Source organism: Fragaria vesca, unplaced genomic scaffold (genome assembly GCF_000184155.1).
Source record: "Fragaria vesca subsp. vesca unplaced genomic scaffold, FraVesHawaii_1.0 scf0512981, whole genome shotgun sequence".
NCBI lineage: Eukaryota > Viridiplantae > Streptophyta > Magnoliopsida > Rosales > Rosaceae > Fragaria > Fragaria vesca.
Genome location: NW_004443404.1, coordinates 12,346 through 30,466, shown reverse-complemented (window position 1 = coordinate 30,466; position 18,121 = coordinate 12,346). Strand labels below are relative to the sequence as shown.

Genomic DNA, 18,121 nt, shown 5'->3' with positions numbered 1-18,121 from the left:
CAGCAATCGTACAGCATAATTAAAAGCCAATTGAAGAAGGGAATCTTCTTCTGGACCATTGAACTGTTGCTCTGTTACTTCTATGAGCATCGCCTTTCAAGTCATGACTTGTGCCAAAATCGTGGGTATGGACTGCCGACAATCGAAACAAAAGCTATAGATCAGAATACATCATTTATCCACTAATATAATCTATTTGAATATGCATCCAGCGTATCACAAATTAGCTAAACAATGTCTACCTCATCCAGCAAGTTTAAAACAGAGAGCTGAAGAGAACTCTTTGATAACACAGAGCTGGTACTAATATTCAGCAGTATTGCAACACTCTTTAATACCGACATACCTATCGGATGATGACAATTCATTTTCTTTCATGGAGTTGGATTTGCTTCCTGCTGTGGAAGTCAGGAACAGAGACTGAAAACTCGGGGCAGCCCCACAGAGACAACTCCTCCAATGAAGGACACTCGATATCAAAAGTAGCACTTTCATAGCACAACGATGAAAGTTCCGTCAAAGTTAACTGCTTCAATTTTGGAAGGATGGTCTTCTTGTTGCTTTCTTCAACTATCCTTTCCAATAGGGGGCAGTTGTGTAATTTTAAGTGATTCAACTGAGAAAGACACTGAGCAACATTATAGGTGAAGAGACTTCCCTGCAACTTGCAACTCTCAATGGACAAACTTTGAAGATTCTGGAATATTGCAGGTGGAGCAGGTCCCAAACATATGTTTCTTACTCTCTTTAGATAAGACAATCCTATCTTTCTCAATTTTGATTGTTCTGTCTCCAGTAACGCTGCTTCATACCCAAACACATATTCAATCTCGTCCATTGACCTACACGTTAGTTCTTCCAGATTTGGTAATCTCGTCCATGGTAAAAGCACATTCCCCCAGTTGTAACAAGAACATACGTTCAATAACTTCAAATTGCATAGAGACCCAGGTGGTAGAAATTCAACAGCACATAACTCCACGTACTGCAGATCCAACTCTTCCAAGTTCTCGAACAGAGGTTCTTTTGGAACCCATGTTGATTTGTTCATCAGGTCGTCCTCATCGTAACCACCATATACTTTGAGCTGCTTCAGAGAATGTAACCTTCCCCTCTCAGATTCCACAAAAACATCGATTAAACCAGTACGTGGGCAATCAGCCCAGCATAGCTTCTCTGCTTTGTTTATCACCGTGTTGAAAAACCAGGCCGGGAATTTACTGATGGAGTCAAGTTTCAAGAATATGGTCCTCTGATCAATATCACGATGTTGATAAAAGTCGAATTCCACTTCTTCATCTTTGCCAATATATATAAAAAACCCGACCCAATTCGGATTGCGCTCAACAAGTTTGGGGATACATTCTTCATTGAGGATCCAAACTTGCAGAATTCTTAATTTTGACAAGCCAGTTACCTCATGGAAGGCAGAGTCCTCCTCATGAAAGGCAGAATCTTCCTCAACAAATGGATATTCCAGGTAGAGTTCTTCTAGACTACGCAACTTTGATAACACTTTGGATGGAATCTTATAACATCCTGCAGGCAAATGCAACACCCTCAGATTGGTCAAATTTCCTATTTCTCTCGATAATTCCTTTAAGCCACTGCTTTTCACACTAAGAACCTCAAGCGTCGTAATTTTTCCCACCACAGAAATATCCGTTAGGTTTTCACAACCATCTAAATAAAGAGCTCGAAGGTTGGTTAGGAGACCGAATGATTGGGGTAGATATGAAATATCAGTGTCGCTAAGACGTAAGACTCGAAGGTTGGTTAGGAGACCGAATGATTGGGGTAGTAGTGAAATATCATTCGCGCCAAGATCTAAGACTCTTAATTCATTCAGAGTTTGAAAAAAGGTTTCTGGCATCACTCTTACTATCTCATTATCGTTCAATAACAAAATCTGGAGTTTAGGACATAGCAACTGTGGGGGTAGCTCGCGTATACGATTGCACATTAGTGAAATAGCAGTGCAGCCTTCGTTTGAGAGTAATCGACTTGGGGGCCAATCATCTAAACCACATCCAGCTTTTACCAAAAACCGATGCCCACCTTCAGATTTTGCAATATTCAGGGCTGTATCTCGGACGACATCATGCATCCTTACATATCCACCATATTTACTTTCCAAAAGCAAGCTAGAATCTATCAAGTACTTGACCAATGTATGTGCTGTTCCTTTGGCTTCATATATTGTCTCGGCATCTCCAAACAATCCTATCCCGATTGCATACCTAAACAAGTCTTCTATTCTTATATCACCATCTTCTGGGAATAAACAACAGAGTAGGAAGAATGACTTGTACTCCTCATCTTTCAAGTAATCATAGCTTAATTTTATACATTCAAATGCATCTTCCTCATGGTCAGGATTGGCACTTTGAGACTTCTCTAGTCGTTGTGCTGCTTTCTCCCATTCTGCCAGGTCTTTATCTTCTAGTGCCCTTGCAACTGCTATCAACGCAATCGGTAGACCCTTACATTCTGCAGCTACCCTTTTCACCGCTTTCTCAAATGTGGTGGACTCAAAGGACACTGTTCTTGCATTTCTCATAAACAAGGTCAAAGAATCTTCTACTGAGAGAATGTTGAGGCTGATCTTTTCTTGGCACTTCATGGTTTGACATACATTCAATCTCCTTGTGGTGAGTAGCACTTTGGACTTGCACTTACGAAGCTCCATATAGCTGGGAATCCCTATCTTTGACAACTCTGCTCTCACCCAAACATCATCCAGGATTATAAGGAGTTTTTCTCTTCTCATTATCTCCTTATGCAACCTAGTGGCTCTTCCGTCTTCTGTCTCCTCTTGTAACTTGAAGCCCATCAGCTCTGCCAAAGTGCCTTGAATTTTTTTGAAGTCAAGATTTTGGGATATGGTTGCCATAGTCCAATGGTTAAAAGTACCATTTTTGCAGACTTGTGCGGCTACGTGTCTCACAATAGTTGTCTTCCCAACGCCTCCCATGCCGTGGACTCCGACGTAAGTGACCTTGTCATCTATTAGTGCCTTCATAACCTTATTCATGGCTTGTCTTGTTGCTTCAAATGCTTGGAAATCTCCTGTGGACTCGATTGCATCGGGTACTACTTTACTGCTGAGAAGATCCACAATGGCTTCGACAAGTCCTCTCTCAGTCCTACAAGGACGAATTAAGGATTAGAATCAGAAATTAGAATTTAGTAAGCTTTAGGTAAAATACAAATATAGATCCAAAATTAAAGAGAGAAATGCTTACTTATGATCAGTTGTACTCCACCCAGAGATATTGGCGACTTTGTATAAAGCAGCTTTCCACTCCTGCACCTTCTCTGGTCTGTGTCGCCCAGATTTTACATGCTCAGAGAAAGCTTCTTTGAAACTTCCCTTCTGATATCGAACATCAGTAGGATCAACATGATAAAAAAGTGGTAAAATTCTGTTGTCTTCCATGGATAGACAAATCTCTATAAGTTCCTCCAAACACCAAGTAGAAGAAGCATAATTTAGCGAGAAAATTACGATTGCAAACCTCGACTCTTTAATTGCCTTTATGAGGGTGGGCGAAATAGTATCTCCTACTTCAAGATCTCTATCATCCATGAATGTTTTAATTCCTCTGCAATTAAGTCGTTCGTATATGTCGAATGTAATCCCCTTGCGAGTGTCAGGACCCCTGAAACTCAAAAACACATCGTACTTGCAGCAACGAGCTGATGATGAAGAAGAACTGGCAGCAACACTGCTTGCCCCGCCTCCCGGCATGGGTCCCATCTCCATTTCCTTGTCAACCACTACTTGATTGTCCTGCGAATTTCCGACCATACAACTGAACGGACGCTTCATTATACAGTGATGCAACTGATCCTGGCCACCGCCAAAAGGAACGATCTACAAAATAAACTTGGGTTCTTAACAACACAATTCTGCATGAAAGAACAAGAAAAAGAAACAAAACAATAACTTACCAGAGAAGAAAGTTGAGAAACTTAATAATCTGTTGATGTAGGCTAAGTCAACCAAAGTAAAGCTGTTACTCAGCAGCAGACTGACTAATTGCCACTGCAGACTTCAATTCTTTCATTGAAGCCATCCTATTGAGATCTATTACTTCATTGAATTCCTGGGATTTTGATACTCTTCCTTTAGAATTTGTGGAGTTGCAGATGGTAAATGGAATATTTTCTAGCTTTTCCTTTTTCTTTTTTCTCTCACTATAGGAAGATGATAAGGTAGGCTACAGACCAAGAACTCTGTTTCTGAAAATTGTGAAGGGAAATGCCAGCAAATTCTATACCATTTACAACCATGTATCCCAAAAAAGATGGTGAAATCTTGACTCAAAAAGTCAAAAAGTCTTCCCAAGGCCAAAGCTTGAGGCAATTACTTGTGTCTATGGGCTATGACATCTTTGTCCTTCTTTCATTTTACACTCCACAGTCCACACCAAGTTTTCAACTTCTTGATGATTGTAAATTAAATTACATTTTGGCAAGTATGTTAGAGAAACAAATGTCGAAAAGTTAGAAACTTCAGGTACATCGAGTCTTCGAGGTAATGCAACACTTAATTACTGGTAGTCGAAACATAATTACCATGTTTGCTAATCAGGCTCCTCATGATGAGTTTCCATCGTAGGAATATGGAAGGTATGGCAACATGGACACTATTGTAGATAGCCCATCCATGATAAGGAGAAAATACCTGCATATAAGCCGGAGCTATGAGGGATTTTCCCCTGCCAAGTACATCAATCAAATTCAGCAAGTGTATATGTTGGAGAACCAAATGACCCAAACTAAAGTGTAAGCTAATATAAAAAGGGAAACCAATAGCTATATGCAAACAGACTCTATTTCGATTTGTATCCTGCATGATTAGTACAAGGGTATTAGAAAGCAAGTGTACCAACAAATGATCAGACAATTTTGTTCAAAGGGGTAAGACAGGGGAGGGTAGTCAGGTACTTGCATGGTTAACCTTCAGGAGTATCGTTTACCTTTTTTCTACAATTTCAGCAGAGGTGTAGAATAAAATTGTATAACACCCATAATCATCTTTCCATACTTACGATCCACTGTTAATCTCTAATATTTCAACGAACAGCATCCATGTTCTCGTCTAAATTACAATGAATTTAACTTGATGGTTACACACATCAATCTTGCTTTATTTCTCCTAACTACGATTACTAATAAGGTGCTCTGGGTTGGTACAAAACTGTCAAATATTATTATCCCCTTCAACTTGACTAGGCGGGGTGATTAATGACTAATGAGGATTGAACAGGTAATATATGGCCAAATTCCCTTTGCCTATATTCGTTTGCGTCTGTCATTTCTTTTGTTTCCAGATGCTGCCGGCTGGAAAAAAAAATAAATCTTATTCACAAAATATAGAAAACAATCTATCAGGGACTTCCTCCATTGGTTTGGTTTATCGGTCAAATTCTAAGCATCATTGAAGACACAGACTGCATAACAAATCCACACAAAGTCCTGTGCAAATTACAAGCTAAAACAATTAATTATGATAGAAACCATGTTCAGGGTATGTGAATCTTTGCACCAAAGAAACTGTATATTTGTCTCCTGACGTGAAAATTTTCATGTGAAAAATAATAAATTATAAAGAGAATCGATTCCAAACAAGTCGGTCCAAATGATGATCAATTGGCCAGTCTTCTTTGATGTTCTGTAGAGTGTAGACTAACATGAAAATAATTTGCCATCCTTCCAAATTATGTGCATTAACAAGTCATTCAACACTTGAAGTCCATTTTGATTAATGCAAATATATAATCCAAGCTAGTTAGGAGCAACATGCAAGTCATTGCTGATTGTATATTATAGATGTTTTCTTCAGGCATCTACCTAAAAACAGAGACCCTTTAGAGCATTGGCTGGACCTTGGACGCATGCAGAAACCAAGGACTTCAATTGCCAGAAATCATATGTAGCCAGAACACCTAACACCCAGTTCTACAAAAAAAAAAAAAAAAAAAAAAGAAAGAAAAAAAGAACACATAACACCCAGTACTTCATTTGTCGGAGTGGATTCAGTGCACCGTGGTGCACTTGAACCGCTTAGGCTTTGCTAACGGACGTCATCACAGAGCTGGAAACCAAAAAAGAAAAAAATGCTATATTGATCTCCCCAAAAACCCTTTCCAGCCATCTCAATTTCGACCCCCTCGAATTTCATCAAGCTAATCACAGACCAGCTCTTCATCTTTGGGATGGAACCTGAACCCAGGTGGCAACGTTGCCTCCACCATGCTTATGTTACTCATTTTCTGGGTTTTTGCTTTGTCCCAAAGTGTCAGAGAGAAACAGAGAGCAAGAGAGAGATGAGGAGGAAGAGGAGGAGGGGGAGGAAGAAGAGAGGTTAACTTAGGAGCAGAGAGCAAATGTTTCTCTTGGGAGACAAAGATCCCAATTCTCAAACAAAGAAGGCAAGTGGGTGGAGCTATATATACAAATGAACAAGAGGGAAAACAAAGGGGGTAAAGTCAAGGTCTGCGTCAAAAATCGGAGGTGAGGTCGCCGTTGTCAATTTCCTCGCTCCCAAATCGGTTAAGGAGACCGCCAAGGACCCGAAGGTCATGGTCTCGTCGTCTCCGTCGTGCCCTCCGCCGCCACCCTCGTCATGTAGAGAACACCAGATTCGTATTGGGTTGTTTTGGGTTTGGTGGATGTAGGTGGATGAAGGTTTGAGATCCGTTGGCTTTTATGGAGTGTTGGGGGTGTTGAATAAGATTGTGAAGAAAATTATATGGAAACCCAGATTCGGGAGGTTGATACAGAGAGCTAATTCACAGAGGCGAAGAACATGCTTTAGAAATTCCCACAGAAATTATGATTCAATTGGTTAATTTTTTTTTTTTTAGAGTTCCAATTAAGGTTGACGGTATATTGTTGGAGTTAGTGAATATAGAAAACAAGATTAAATCATCGGCTGAGATTGTATTATGACAGTTGGTTCACATTCATCATGGTAGATACAAGAACTTTCGTTCATTTGTTTAATTCGAAGTTGTTTATAATAAATCTATGGAATCCCTATCCTTACTGTGACAGCGCAACCATGCACATGCCTCTGTGACTATAATCATGAGTCCATTGTGAATCACGACCCCCTATGTACTCTACATATTTTAGTCATCCAAATAAGCAAGAACACAAAGAATCAAAATAACAATGAGGGGTGACTTCATTGGTCTGTTTTATGATTCACTTTCTTTTGATATAAGTTGGAGAGTGACAGGAAATACAATGAGCTCATTATAAGCATTAAGAAAGAATCTAATTTACTCGAATGGTTTTACGTGTGAGATAACAGCAGTTGATGCATACCAATTACCCCAATATAGGCGTAACTTGAGATAATCAATCAACCACTAGACAGTAGACACCGACTAAAATCAAAAGAGTAAAGATTGGTAGAAAAAGGTGAACATACTCTTGCAAAGTTTATGGGATGGCTGCAGCTAGAATCTCTCTGGAGTTTGGAAGTTTTTTCCACAAGATGATACATCAACACATCAGTTAGATCAATCAACTTTGTGGCTTCAGCTTGATCAACAACCTTTGGAATATATTGACATATGAGTGAAACTTATGTGGCAAAACTATGTAATCCAAAATTCCAAATACATAAAATGCAAGTATAAAATGCAAGTAGAAAATTGATTAAGGTGAATAACCATGACGAGTGAAGTATGTGCGGAAATGAGTTCTGTTGGTTTAGCAACATTATACGTCTATGTAATACTCAAATATATAATGCAAAGCTCATCAAAGTACAGTAAGTATTTTTGTTCAAGGAGTTCAGACGAAAGCTTAATCAGGTACTGGCTAACTTTAGGAGCATTTACCATATTTCTACAATTTCAGCATAGAGGTGTACAATCAAATTTACAGCCATGCAATGATCATCTTTCCATACTTCCCTCTATTGCTCTCTAATCTTTCATTGAACAACGTTCATAATTGTGTCTAAATCACAATGAATTCAACCTGATGGTGTCACACAGCAATTCTTGCTTTTATTTCTGCCAAACTCGATGCATCTTTCATCTTCAAATCATGAAACCATACTTACGTGCATCTATGTATCAATTTGAATGACAAAATTTACAGAACACTACATTCTTTGATAAAATATATTCATCTATATCAATGTGGGGTCAGCTAACTAAGCAAACTAAAATCTTTTTCTCATTTCTGTTTTTGGTCTTCAGAATAATACAGGACAAGGTATGCAACAAGAGAACAAGCAATTGGAACCAAAATGCTCAGAGCTACCGATAATGTTATTACATAGATGAATACTTAATTGGCAATAATTGAGTAGTTAGTTGACTATAGTACTACAAAATTCTCAAGGCCAAAGCTTAAGGCAATTACTTGGGTCTATGGGCTATGGCATCTTTGTCCTTCTTTCGTTTTACACTCCACAGTCCAGACATTGCAACCTCAATGAGCAAGAACTTGCTAAGAAGCCATAAGGAAGGGGAAAGAGAGTTTTCCCTGCCAGTGAACACCAAGTTTTCAACTTCTTGATGATTGTAAATTAAATTACATTTTGGCAAGTATCTGATCACGTGATTCACGACTTTGTTTACTAAACCCCAAACCCCATACTCAACTAGTTGTAGTTTTCCAGTGTCCTTACGTTTAACTTAACATTCCGCTTTGAGCATCCCCATAATCCCATGTTAAGAAAAGGGACATTGTCTGTTTTATCTTTTGAAGGTTAACAGGTATTTTGCGGTCTTTTAAGCTGCATCTTGGTCAATAAGCCGACTCCCCATGTTTGAATACCATGATGAATAATCTAATAGGGTCAAGAACAATCGAGAAACAAATAACGAGAAACAAACGGGAAACCACAGCGAAAAACAGAGAAAAGAGACAAAAGCACAAGAAGACAGCTGAGAGCTAAGAAGTAAGAACCGAGTAACTCACAGGTTCCGTTGGTAGCTTGTGTTGTTGCTTCAACCAGTTCAAAATCTTCAGCTAACTTTGGCATTGTAGGCTCAATTTCAATAGTAGCTTGTCTTATTACTGTAACTACTTCAAAGTCTTATTTATTTGACTCCAACATTGTAGGATCAGTTTCAATAGTTGCTTGCCTTGTTGCTTCAATTGCATCAAAATCTCCCGTATTGATTTCAATAGGTTGTACTTCACAGCACACAAATTCCACAATGAAGTCAAGAAGTTCTCTATCAATCCTACAAGAAAGACTTAAATAAATGGTCAGCTGTATGAATAAGCACAACTCTTAATAATTGATGATGCTTACTTGCAATTATGTGAACGCTACCCTGTTAAAGCATCTCTCCACTAGTAGACCTACTCCGATTCGTATCGCCCAGACCTTTCATGGTTAAAAGTTAAAACTCCCTGTTTGTTTTCTTATATAAGTAGGATCGACAGCATAAAAAGTTGGAAGAATTCTCTTGCAGTCGTCCATGCACTGAAAAATTTCTACAAGTTTCCACAAACGCCTAGTAGAAGCAGCATAATTTTGGAACAGAACAACAATTGCAAACCTTGATCTTTCAACTGCCTCACGGTTAGAGGGTGAAATAACATCACCTGGTTCAAGATGTCGAGCATCCATGAATGTTGTGATTCCCCTCTCTTGGAGCCAATCATATAAATTGGATGTAGCCCAAACTCAGTAGGCCAAGATGATCATATAAATTGGTGAAGCAGTACCACTTTTTAGGAATATATACCAACCAGATGATCAAGAAAATCAAAATACAATCAAACCAATCTATCCTCCCAAATTCTGTTAATTTTGAAACCAATTGAAAAAGAAGAACTCAATCCAAGTTGTGATCGAAGTTACTTTGTAAATTTGGTATAAAAGGAAGAGACACAAAGAGCAAAGGTTAAAAGGAACATAACTTCAGAGCTATGGAGAGTAAACAAAGTAGTGACAATAGTGAGAGGTTCTTGCCGGAATTGACAACCACAGGCTTCACAGAGAAGCGAGTAATCTCCACGCGCGGAACCGGAGCGTTTCAGTAGAGCTTGAGCGGCCACCTCTTCGAATGCGTCTGCGCGGTCTTGTCTCAGTTGGCACCTGGCACCTTTGATAAGACATGCACTCTCTCTCAGCCAAAAATAAAATAAGAAAATTGGTATGGGCTGGGCCTGTCGCGGGCAAGGCGGACACGATGTGGGCCTAGGCGGATTGGGTGCCGGTGGGCCCAATCGGTCTGGAGGGGACCCCTATTTAAAAAAAATGAAAATACCAAAAACCATCGTCCATCTTCAATTTCTGATAGCTTGATCCACCGTCGTCGTCGGAGACGTCCACGATATGTTCTTCAAGTAGATATATTTCACAGACAAGTACTTGCACACAAATTTTCGTCTTACCTCTAGCGTCAGAAATTTGGTGAATTTGTGTTCTGAGATTTGTATATGGATTATAGGAAATTCTAATGCAGACAGCAAAATGTTTGTTATAACACCGCAAATCTTTTTCACAGATAAAATACTTGCTCTTTCACACAATTTAGCGTAGACTTTTCCCACAGACACATGGAAAGGGTTCTGAGTCATGTCCTGTGTAACAGAGGGGAAGACATGAAACGCCAAAGACTAATTGAACAACAACAAATCATATGTTCTACAAACGGAATTGTTGGTGAACAAATTGGCGGGATTGCTCTACGTGCAATATGATTTTCAGAGCAGGCACCTGACAAAAAGATGTTTATTCCTCTGAAGTCATACTGACGTTATAACGACCACGGGATTCCAAAGCAAATTATAGAACATGGATGAGATGTTGTCATGCTTCTTTGGGTTGAATAGAGCTGGCATCAAAACCAAACATTTAAGCTATGAAATTATGTTTTTTTTTCTTAAAATAAGTGAAAGTAAAGTTTTCTGATCACTTTCATGGAAGTTGTGTGTGCAGATATGGGAACTATGAAGCAGTGAAATCGGTGGAATTTACCTTATTACCACCACAACTTGTAGCTGAACTTGTGGTGATTGTAAGGACTAAGGAGATACTGATCCCGAAGACATGGGAGGAAAGTGCTTATTTACAAACGGATGTTCTAAAAGCTTAGCAGCAGTGAGACGATCATCTGGCTTAACTTTTAAGCATGGATGGATGAAATCTTGTGCCTCTCTTGAAAGAGTATCAGGAACCAGAGGGGGCTCTCCTTTTCCAATTGTCCATAATGCCTCCATCTGTATAAAGTAAAATAGATAATGTTATCTAAACAAAATAGAGGTTGAAGAGATAAATAGTCTAGTCATTTTGAACAATAAAGAGTCATGAAAATGGCACAAACATATTTGAGATTATGGTATGGAACTAGCCCAGTTAACATCTCCAACACAGTACATCCAAGACTCCATATATTAGCTGAAAGGCCAGAACCTTGACCTCTACGATTAACAACCTGCACAATAATAGCTTGGCTAAGAAATCCCAAAAAAGTTGAGAGAATGTGCTACATAATAGAATCATCATATGCAACCTCTTGATCAACAAACGGATACAAGTATCTTGCACCTTTTGAAATTTGCAAAAGCCATCACCTAATTGCTAAAAAGTGATATGTAATTCATATGATATAAAGGAAAAATAGAAACTGGCAGGATTCAGATTGCAAGATACCTAACCAGAACTTCATCCCCATCAATCACAAACATCAATCAGCCTATAAAGCGATCTAGCCTTAAGAAAAAGCTATGGAAATCATTTGGGAGAAAATACAGGTTCAAACACACTATACGAACCAATTGTTGTGCGAACAAATACTCTCTTTGGTACTTGAGCAATCATTGCCACAAGCTTAGAGAACTAAAGTTACTGTTGATTCTGAAATGACCTTGTTAACAAACACTGTTAACTATCATAATTACTTTCTGAAACTGAACCCAATTTTTTTTCAATATGAGTTAAGAATTAACACAATTTTATGAAATTACATAATAGTACGTTCTTTGTAACTGGCTGTGTTTTTTGGGGAAAGAATCCAATCAGATACATTTTGGCTCTGTTATCTAATGTTTTCCACCTTTTTTAAAAGCAATAAAGAAAGAGCACAAAACGAAGAGGGAAACCATGAGAGGACACATTAAAATTTACTTAGAGAATAAAAACAATTTTGAAAAGCTTATAGTTTTAGTCTTATGCATCCTCCTTCCTCTCCTTTTCACCTTTCTCATTTCCCTTCCATAACCTTCTCTTTATTGTGATTGTAAAATAAATACACATGCACACATTCTGGAACGATCCCAACAATCACATCACACATTCTCATTATCCCCTTGTTCAATCTACCAATTCTTCCAATTTCTGTCTCCTCCAACAATTTAAAGCCCAACTGCTCTGCCAATGCATCTTGTGTATGATGGCAATTATTTGTGTGAATCGAATGTAATGATGGCACAATGGGCACTACTGTGGATAGTCCATCCATGTTAAGGAGAAAAGACATGCTTATAAGCTGCAGAAAAAGGAGATATGAGGAAGTGTTCCCCCTGCCAAGTACATGGATCAAATTCAGCAAGTAAGTTTATATGTTGGCATGGAGTACCAAATGACCCAAACTAAAGCTTAAGCTAATATAAAATGGGAAACCAATAGCTATGCAAACAGACTCTCTTTTGATTTGTACTTGCATGCATGATTAATACATGGGTATTAGAAAGGAAGTGTAACAACAAAGGATAAGACAATTCAGGTAGAACTGTACACTGACCATGTACAAGCAAGTATTGTTCAAACTGATGCAAAAATGATGATTTTGGTTCTATCCTCCAATTTTTGTTTTTCCTCCTTCTAAAGTAATTTTTACAATTTAATCAAAACTGTTTAAACCGCGTAAGATCAAGTGGATGTAGTTTGTCAAACAGAAATAAAACTGAAAACACGAATCAGATTAGAGTAATATAGAACACATGTAAGACTAATTCAATTTGGTTCCCGAGTGTAGGCCTCTTTTTTCAACAATATCTAAAAGAAAATGAACAAGTTGTTCAATCTCATGGCAGACTTTACCCAACATGTTATTAACCTGATAAAGTTTTTCCTTTGAAGCCTTGTTGAGGGCTCTAGTATGTACATGTCATCATTCATCATCTTCAACATGATGAGAAAACATGTAAAACTTTGGGATCCGGATTTACCAACCAGCAAAGATTGGTGGTCATAGAGACCAACCAATCAACTCTTTCTTTCTCTCTATCTCTTTCTCTCCCTCTCTCTCTCTCTCTCTCTCTCTCTCTCTTGATTGGATGGTCTCATGACCACCAACCCTTTGCTGGTTGGCAAATCCGGTTCTTGATCCAAAAGAAACAGACTTGGTCAAAATGATCTAAACTAAGAACCTACCTAGCAGTCATGAAAAAAATATGTTACCAGCGGCAGCTTGGAATCTGGACAATAGACATATCCTACTAACTAAAGGACAATAAAAACAAAGTTGGATACAGAAAAAGTTGAAGTGGTTGCTATGAAATTTGCTGAAGTTTCAGAATTTTCTTAATTTATGAAACTTCTCACTTTCCCACCTACACATACCATTCAATATTTAGAATCAGTACATATGCCTACCAAATTCAATTGTTAAATGTGAAATAAACTCTTCTAACCAAAAAAAAAAAGTGAAATAAACTCACTGAATCAACCAACCAACCGTTTCCCAGGCATCTTGCCAGAAAAAAAGTGACATTAGTTTTGAACTACAGGTTAAACCTGTACAACCATCCAACCAGAAATATTTCCTTTGTTCACGTTTCATCAGAAACTAGTTCATATCCACACAGTACCACCATGACCGGAGGTAATGGTGTTTAAAATTATATACACATCCATTGACAAGAATATCGAAGAACTAAATGTCCAAAACTCCAAATGTTAACAACTTCAGCAAATACACAACCAGCAAAACAGTATGATACAGAAACTGAGTTGTGCTACCACATGCACAGAGACTCCAAAAAAAACTAGGTGAAAGAGTTCCCCTTTTTTAGTTCTTTGCAGTGGAAGAACATTCAACCTTGGATCAGTTCTTTGCTATTCCAAAGTATAGCAATGTCAATATAGATAGTCGAAAAACTGAGTTATACAAACATTGGGTACATATTTAATTCCCTTTGCTTTGCTTACCAGAAGAACTACTTGATCTAAAAATCGTTTCAGTATATGGAACCAACCTAGTGGTCAATCATGTGCAAATTATGTTACTAACCAAAAGCACATCCAATATTATCACCCATGAAATGCACATAATTGCTGAATCCAGGTAATGCAGTAAATGACACTGGTAGTAGATATGGAATTACCATGTTTGTTAATCAGGTTCTGAAGGTATAAGGATAGTTGGCAATCCTTTTATCCTGAAAACACTTTGAGATAATGTTATCTGATCAAGAACAAGTGGCACTAATATCCCTTATGGTTTCAGGTAAAACATGCATCTGCATATCACTGTTTTTCACAGAGGTTAGCAGCTTCGCTTGCTATCCTAGTACTAAGTCTTCTGCTGTCCTGAGTTTCAAAGTCTGTTATATTAGTTTAATAAGTCTTTCAAATTCAAATGGACCATTGAGTTTGTGGGAAGTGCTTTGGCGCTCAAACCAGTCTAAGGGTTGAGATCTTTTGTTATGTCAACCCGTGACCAAATGGTTTGATGCTCAAGGCTCCAGCTTGGATTTTATGATACATTATCCAATACAAAGCTGGTCCCTGTGTGATTCAAAGACCAGTCGCTATCGGCTCTGTCAAGGTCCACTGATGGACTGAGTAAGAGGGTTTCAAACCTCTTTGCTTCCTGTTTTGAATCGTTCATGTTTTAGGAAAGGTGTCTTTGTCTTATTGAGGTTGCTTGTGTCAACTCTCCATTTGGTTACATCACTTTCAGTATGGGGAACCAAACACTTCTGTCTAAACCTTTCTGAAACATGTTGAGGTCAACTTGCATCATCTTTGATGCCTTGTCTGCCTATATATATCTATAGCTTTGGCTTTGCTCAATGGTTGTTGAAAACTGCCTTATTGCGTTTTCTTTGTTGAGTTTAGTTTTTAGCTTGTGTTGTTCATGCTGCTCTAAGTCTTCTTCGTGACTGTAAACCTTAGAGCTTGAACTCAAAACTTCTTTCATCAACTCATATCATGTTGCATACCATGAGGGATGTGTAGTGCAACAAACCCAAGAAGCGTTCAAGGTTGAATCTGCTAGTGGTTAGCTGAATTCACGAACAAGGCTTCTAAAAGTGCCCCATGTTGTAAGAACTTAGAAACAAGAGAGGGAATAGGTCTAGACTAGTTCGGGACTAGGAAGGATAGCACTGTGGTAGTGTATCACTAGAACTATTATTCTTGTAAGAAGTTACTTCAACTTAGTGGAAATTTTTGTCTCTCAAGAGTTAAAGACACGCAGTTTTTCTCCCTGTATTCAGGGTTTCTGCGAGTAAAAAACATTCTTGTGTTGTTTCTTTATTTGCTGCAATTTACTTTCTGCAAACTCGTATCCTGTGATTCTGGGATAGCACAAGTCATTGCTATCCTCGGATACAGAAGTCAACAAAAATTCAAAAAAGGCCTATTCCACCCCCCCCCCCCCCCCCCCCCCCCCCTCCTAGGACCTTTAGGTTCCAATCCTCAGGCTGTAGGAAGGGCAATGTGGACGTTAATGGGAACCTATCCATGTGAAGGAGCAGAGACCACAGTTTCAAGAGTACCCCCAGCCAATGAACATTGAAATCACATTTAGCAAGCATTTTGGAAAACCAAATGTCCCGAAATTAAAGCTTAAGCTATTATAAACAAACAGATAACCAGTAGATAAATGATACACTGTTTACAAACATGGTACTTGCATGATAACCAGCAGGCTCTACTTGATCAAAAACTGGAAATATTCTGTCCTGGCCGGTATTCATGCACTCACAGATCATTGCAAGTTCATCCAATGAACGAGTAGGATCAGCATACTTTCCCGAGAGAACGACGATTGCAAACCATGAATCCTCCATTGTAGCTTTGAGAGTGGGATAACTAGCATTTCCACTTGTATCACGATTATCCATGAAAGTTTTAATTCTTTCATCTTGCAGCGCGTCGTAGAGACGGGATGCAAATTTCCCCTTCCCCCTGAAACTCAAGTACATATGATATTTCCACCGACGAGCTTTTGATGCATCAGTCTTTGGAGAGATGGAGGCCATTGCAAACAACCAGAAAAAAGAATCGGTCTGAGGAGTTGAGAACAGGAAAAGAAGAATGGTAAGGAGAACAATGGTAGAGAGACTATCTAATTAACTCCATGAAAATAAGCTACACACAGAGCCCCAAATCTGATCACGTGATTCACGTCTTTGTTTACTAAACCCCAAGCCCCAAACACAACTAGTTGTAGATGTCCAGGGTCCTTATGTTTAACTGAACATTTAGCTTTGAGCATCCCCATAATCCCTTATTAAGAAAAGGGGCATTGTCAGTTTAACGTAGATTAGCTAGTGTTTTCCAGTCTTTTAAGCTGCATCTTGTCAATAACCCAACTCCTAAAGTTTGAATACCATAATGAATAATCTAATGGTATCAAGAACAGTCAAGAAACTAACAAAGAGAAACAGATTAGAGGAAACCACAGCGAAAAACAGACATGAAGGGAGGGTGACAGATCATGAGGAAGTGACAATAGAGAGCTAAAAATCGAGTAACACACAGTTTCCATTAGTGGTTTGTGCTGTTGATCCTAATTCAACCAAAGGACAAATGTGTAGGGAATGTTCAAGAGGTTGGATGCAGATAAGTCAAGAGTGGATGCTAGGAAATTCGCTAAAGTTACAGAAGTTTTGTCAACTTCTGAAACTTCTTAGTTTCCCAGTTACACATACCAATCAATATTTACTATCAATACATACTACCAATGGCATCTTGAGCTAAACATTGGTCCTAGTTTCCCACTTGAAAGCAAAAGCATCAGTATCAGTCCCCCAGTTGCAGTTTATTCTATTGATCTAGAGCCAAAAGAATTAAGATGGAGGCAGCAGAAGTAGTGGTAGATTTTTGTTAAAGTTTCACCTGAATTCTGAAACTAGTTCATATCTAAAATATAGAACGATTACCACACTACGACAACAAGAGCAGTTAATGATTTTTGAAAATTATTTACTGTCCGAAAGTTCAAAACTTCAGCAAAACAATATAATGAGAGCAGAAACTGAGTTGAGAAAACACATAGAGACTCCAAAAGACTAGGCCATAGAGTTCCATTTTTCTTTTTTCTTTTTTTCTGTTTTTTACTTGCTTGCAGTGGAAGAACATTCAACCTTGGATCAGTCATAATACAAGTATTGATCAAATTAAAAAGTATAGCAATGCCAATATAGTCACCACTTGCAGACCTCATGGTGTTAACGGGGAATGGCCAACTAGAATATGTTAGGTAAATCTTGGAGCACTTATTTATGTTTAACTAAAAAGCAATGACCTCTCAGACGACTAGCCTTGACAAAGTTTTGGCTTTGATCCTTATCGAGGGCTCTGAATTTCTATACAGACGTACATCAAGTATGCGTATATGATATATCATGGGTTCTCTATAACGTTAATCATATATCATTTTGAACCTGATAGGTAAAACAGAATCAGAGTCAGAACAACCAAAACTTGGAACCATCCTACTAACACGAAAAAGCACCCACAGTAATCATATAACTGAAGGTATAAGGATAGTTGGCAATCCTTTCATCCTGCAAAACACTTTGAGATAATGTTATCTGATCAAGAACAAGTGGCGCTAATATCTCTTATGGTTTCAGGTAAAACATGCATCTGCATATCATTGTTTTTCACAGAGGTTACCAGCTTCGCTTGCTATCCTAGTACTGAGTCTTCTGCTGTCCTGAGGTTCAAAGTCTGTTATATTAGTTTAATATAAAATGGACAACTGAGTTTGTGGGAAGTGCCTTAGCGCTCAAACCAGTCAAAGGGTTGAGATCTTTTGTTGTGCCAACCCGTGACCAAATGGTTTGATGCTCAAGGCTCCAGCTGGGATTTCATGATACGTTATCCGATGTATAAGCTGGTCCCTGTATGGTTCAAAGACCAGTTGCTATCAGCTGTGTCTAGGTCCAC

At 38.5% G+C, this 18,121-nt stretch overlaps 1 protein-coding gene across 1 annotated transcript; it reads right to left on the bottom strand.

Annotated features, from left to right (window-relative positions):
- Positions 1 to 364: 364 nt before the first annotated feature.
- LOC101301928 (probable disease resistance protein At4g27220-like) lies at positions 365 to 16,206 on the bottom strand. The gene is made up of 5 exons (XM_004309558.1): positions 15,811 to 16,206; positions 11,319 to 11,429; positions 11,068 to 11,214; positions 3,246 to 3,877; positions 365 to 3,146 (listed from the first exon to the last, which is right to left on the bottom strand). The coding sequence occupies exons 1-5, from the start codon at positions 16,204 to 16,206 to the stop codon at positions 365 to 367; spliced, it is 4,068 nt and encodes a 1,355-aa protein (XP_004309606.1).
- Between the last annotated feature and the right edge of the window lie 1,915 nt (positions 16,207 to 18,121).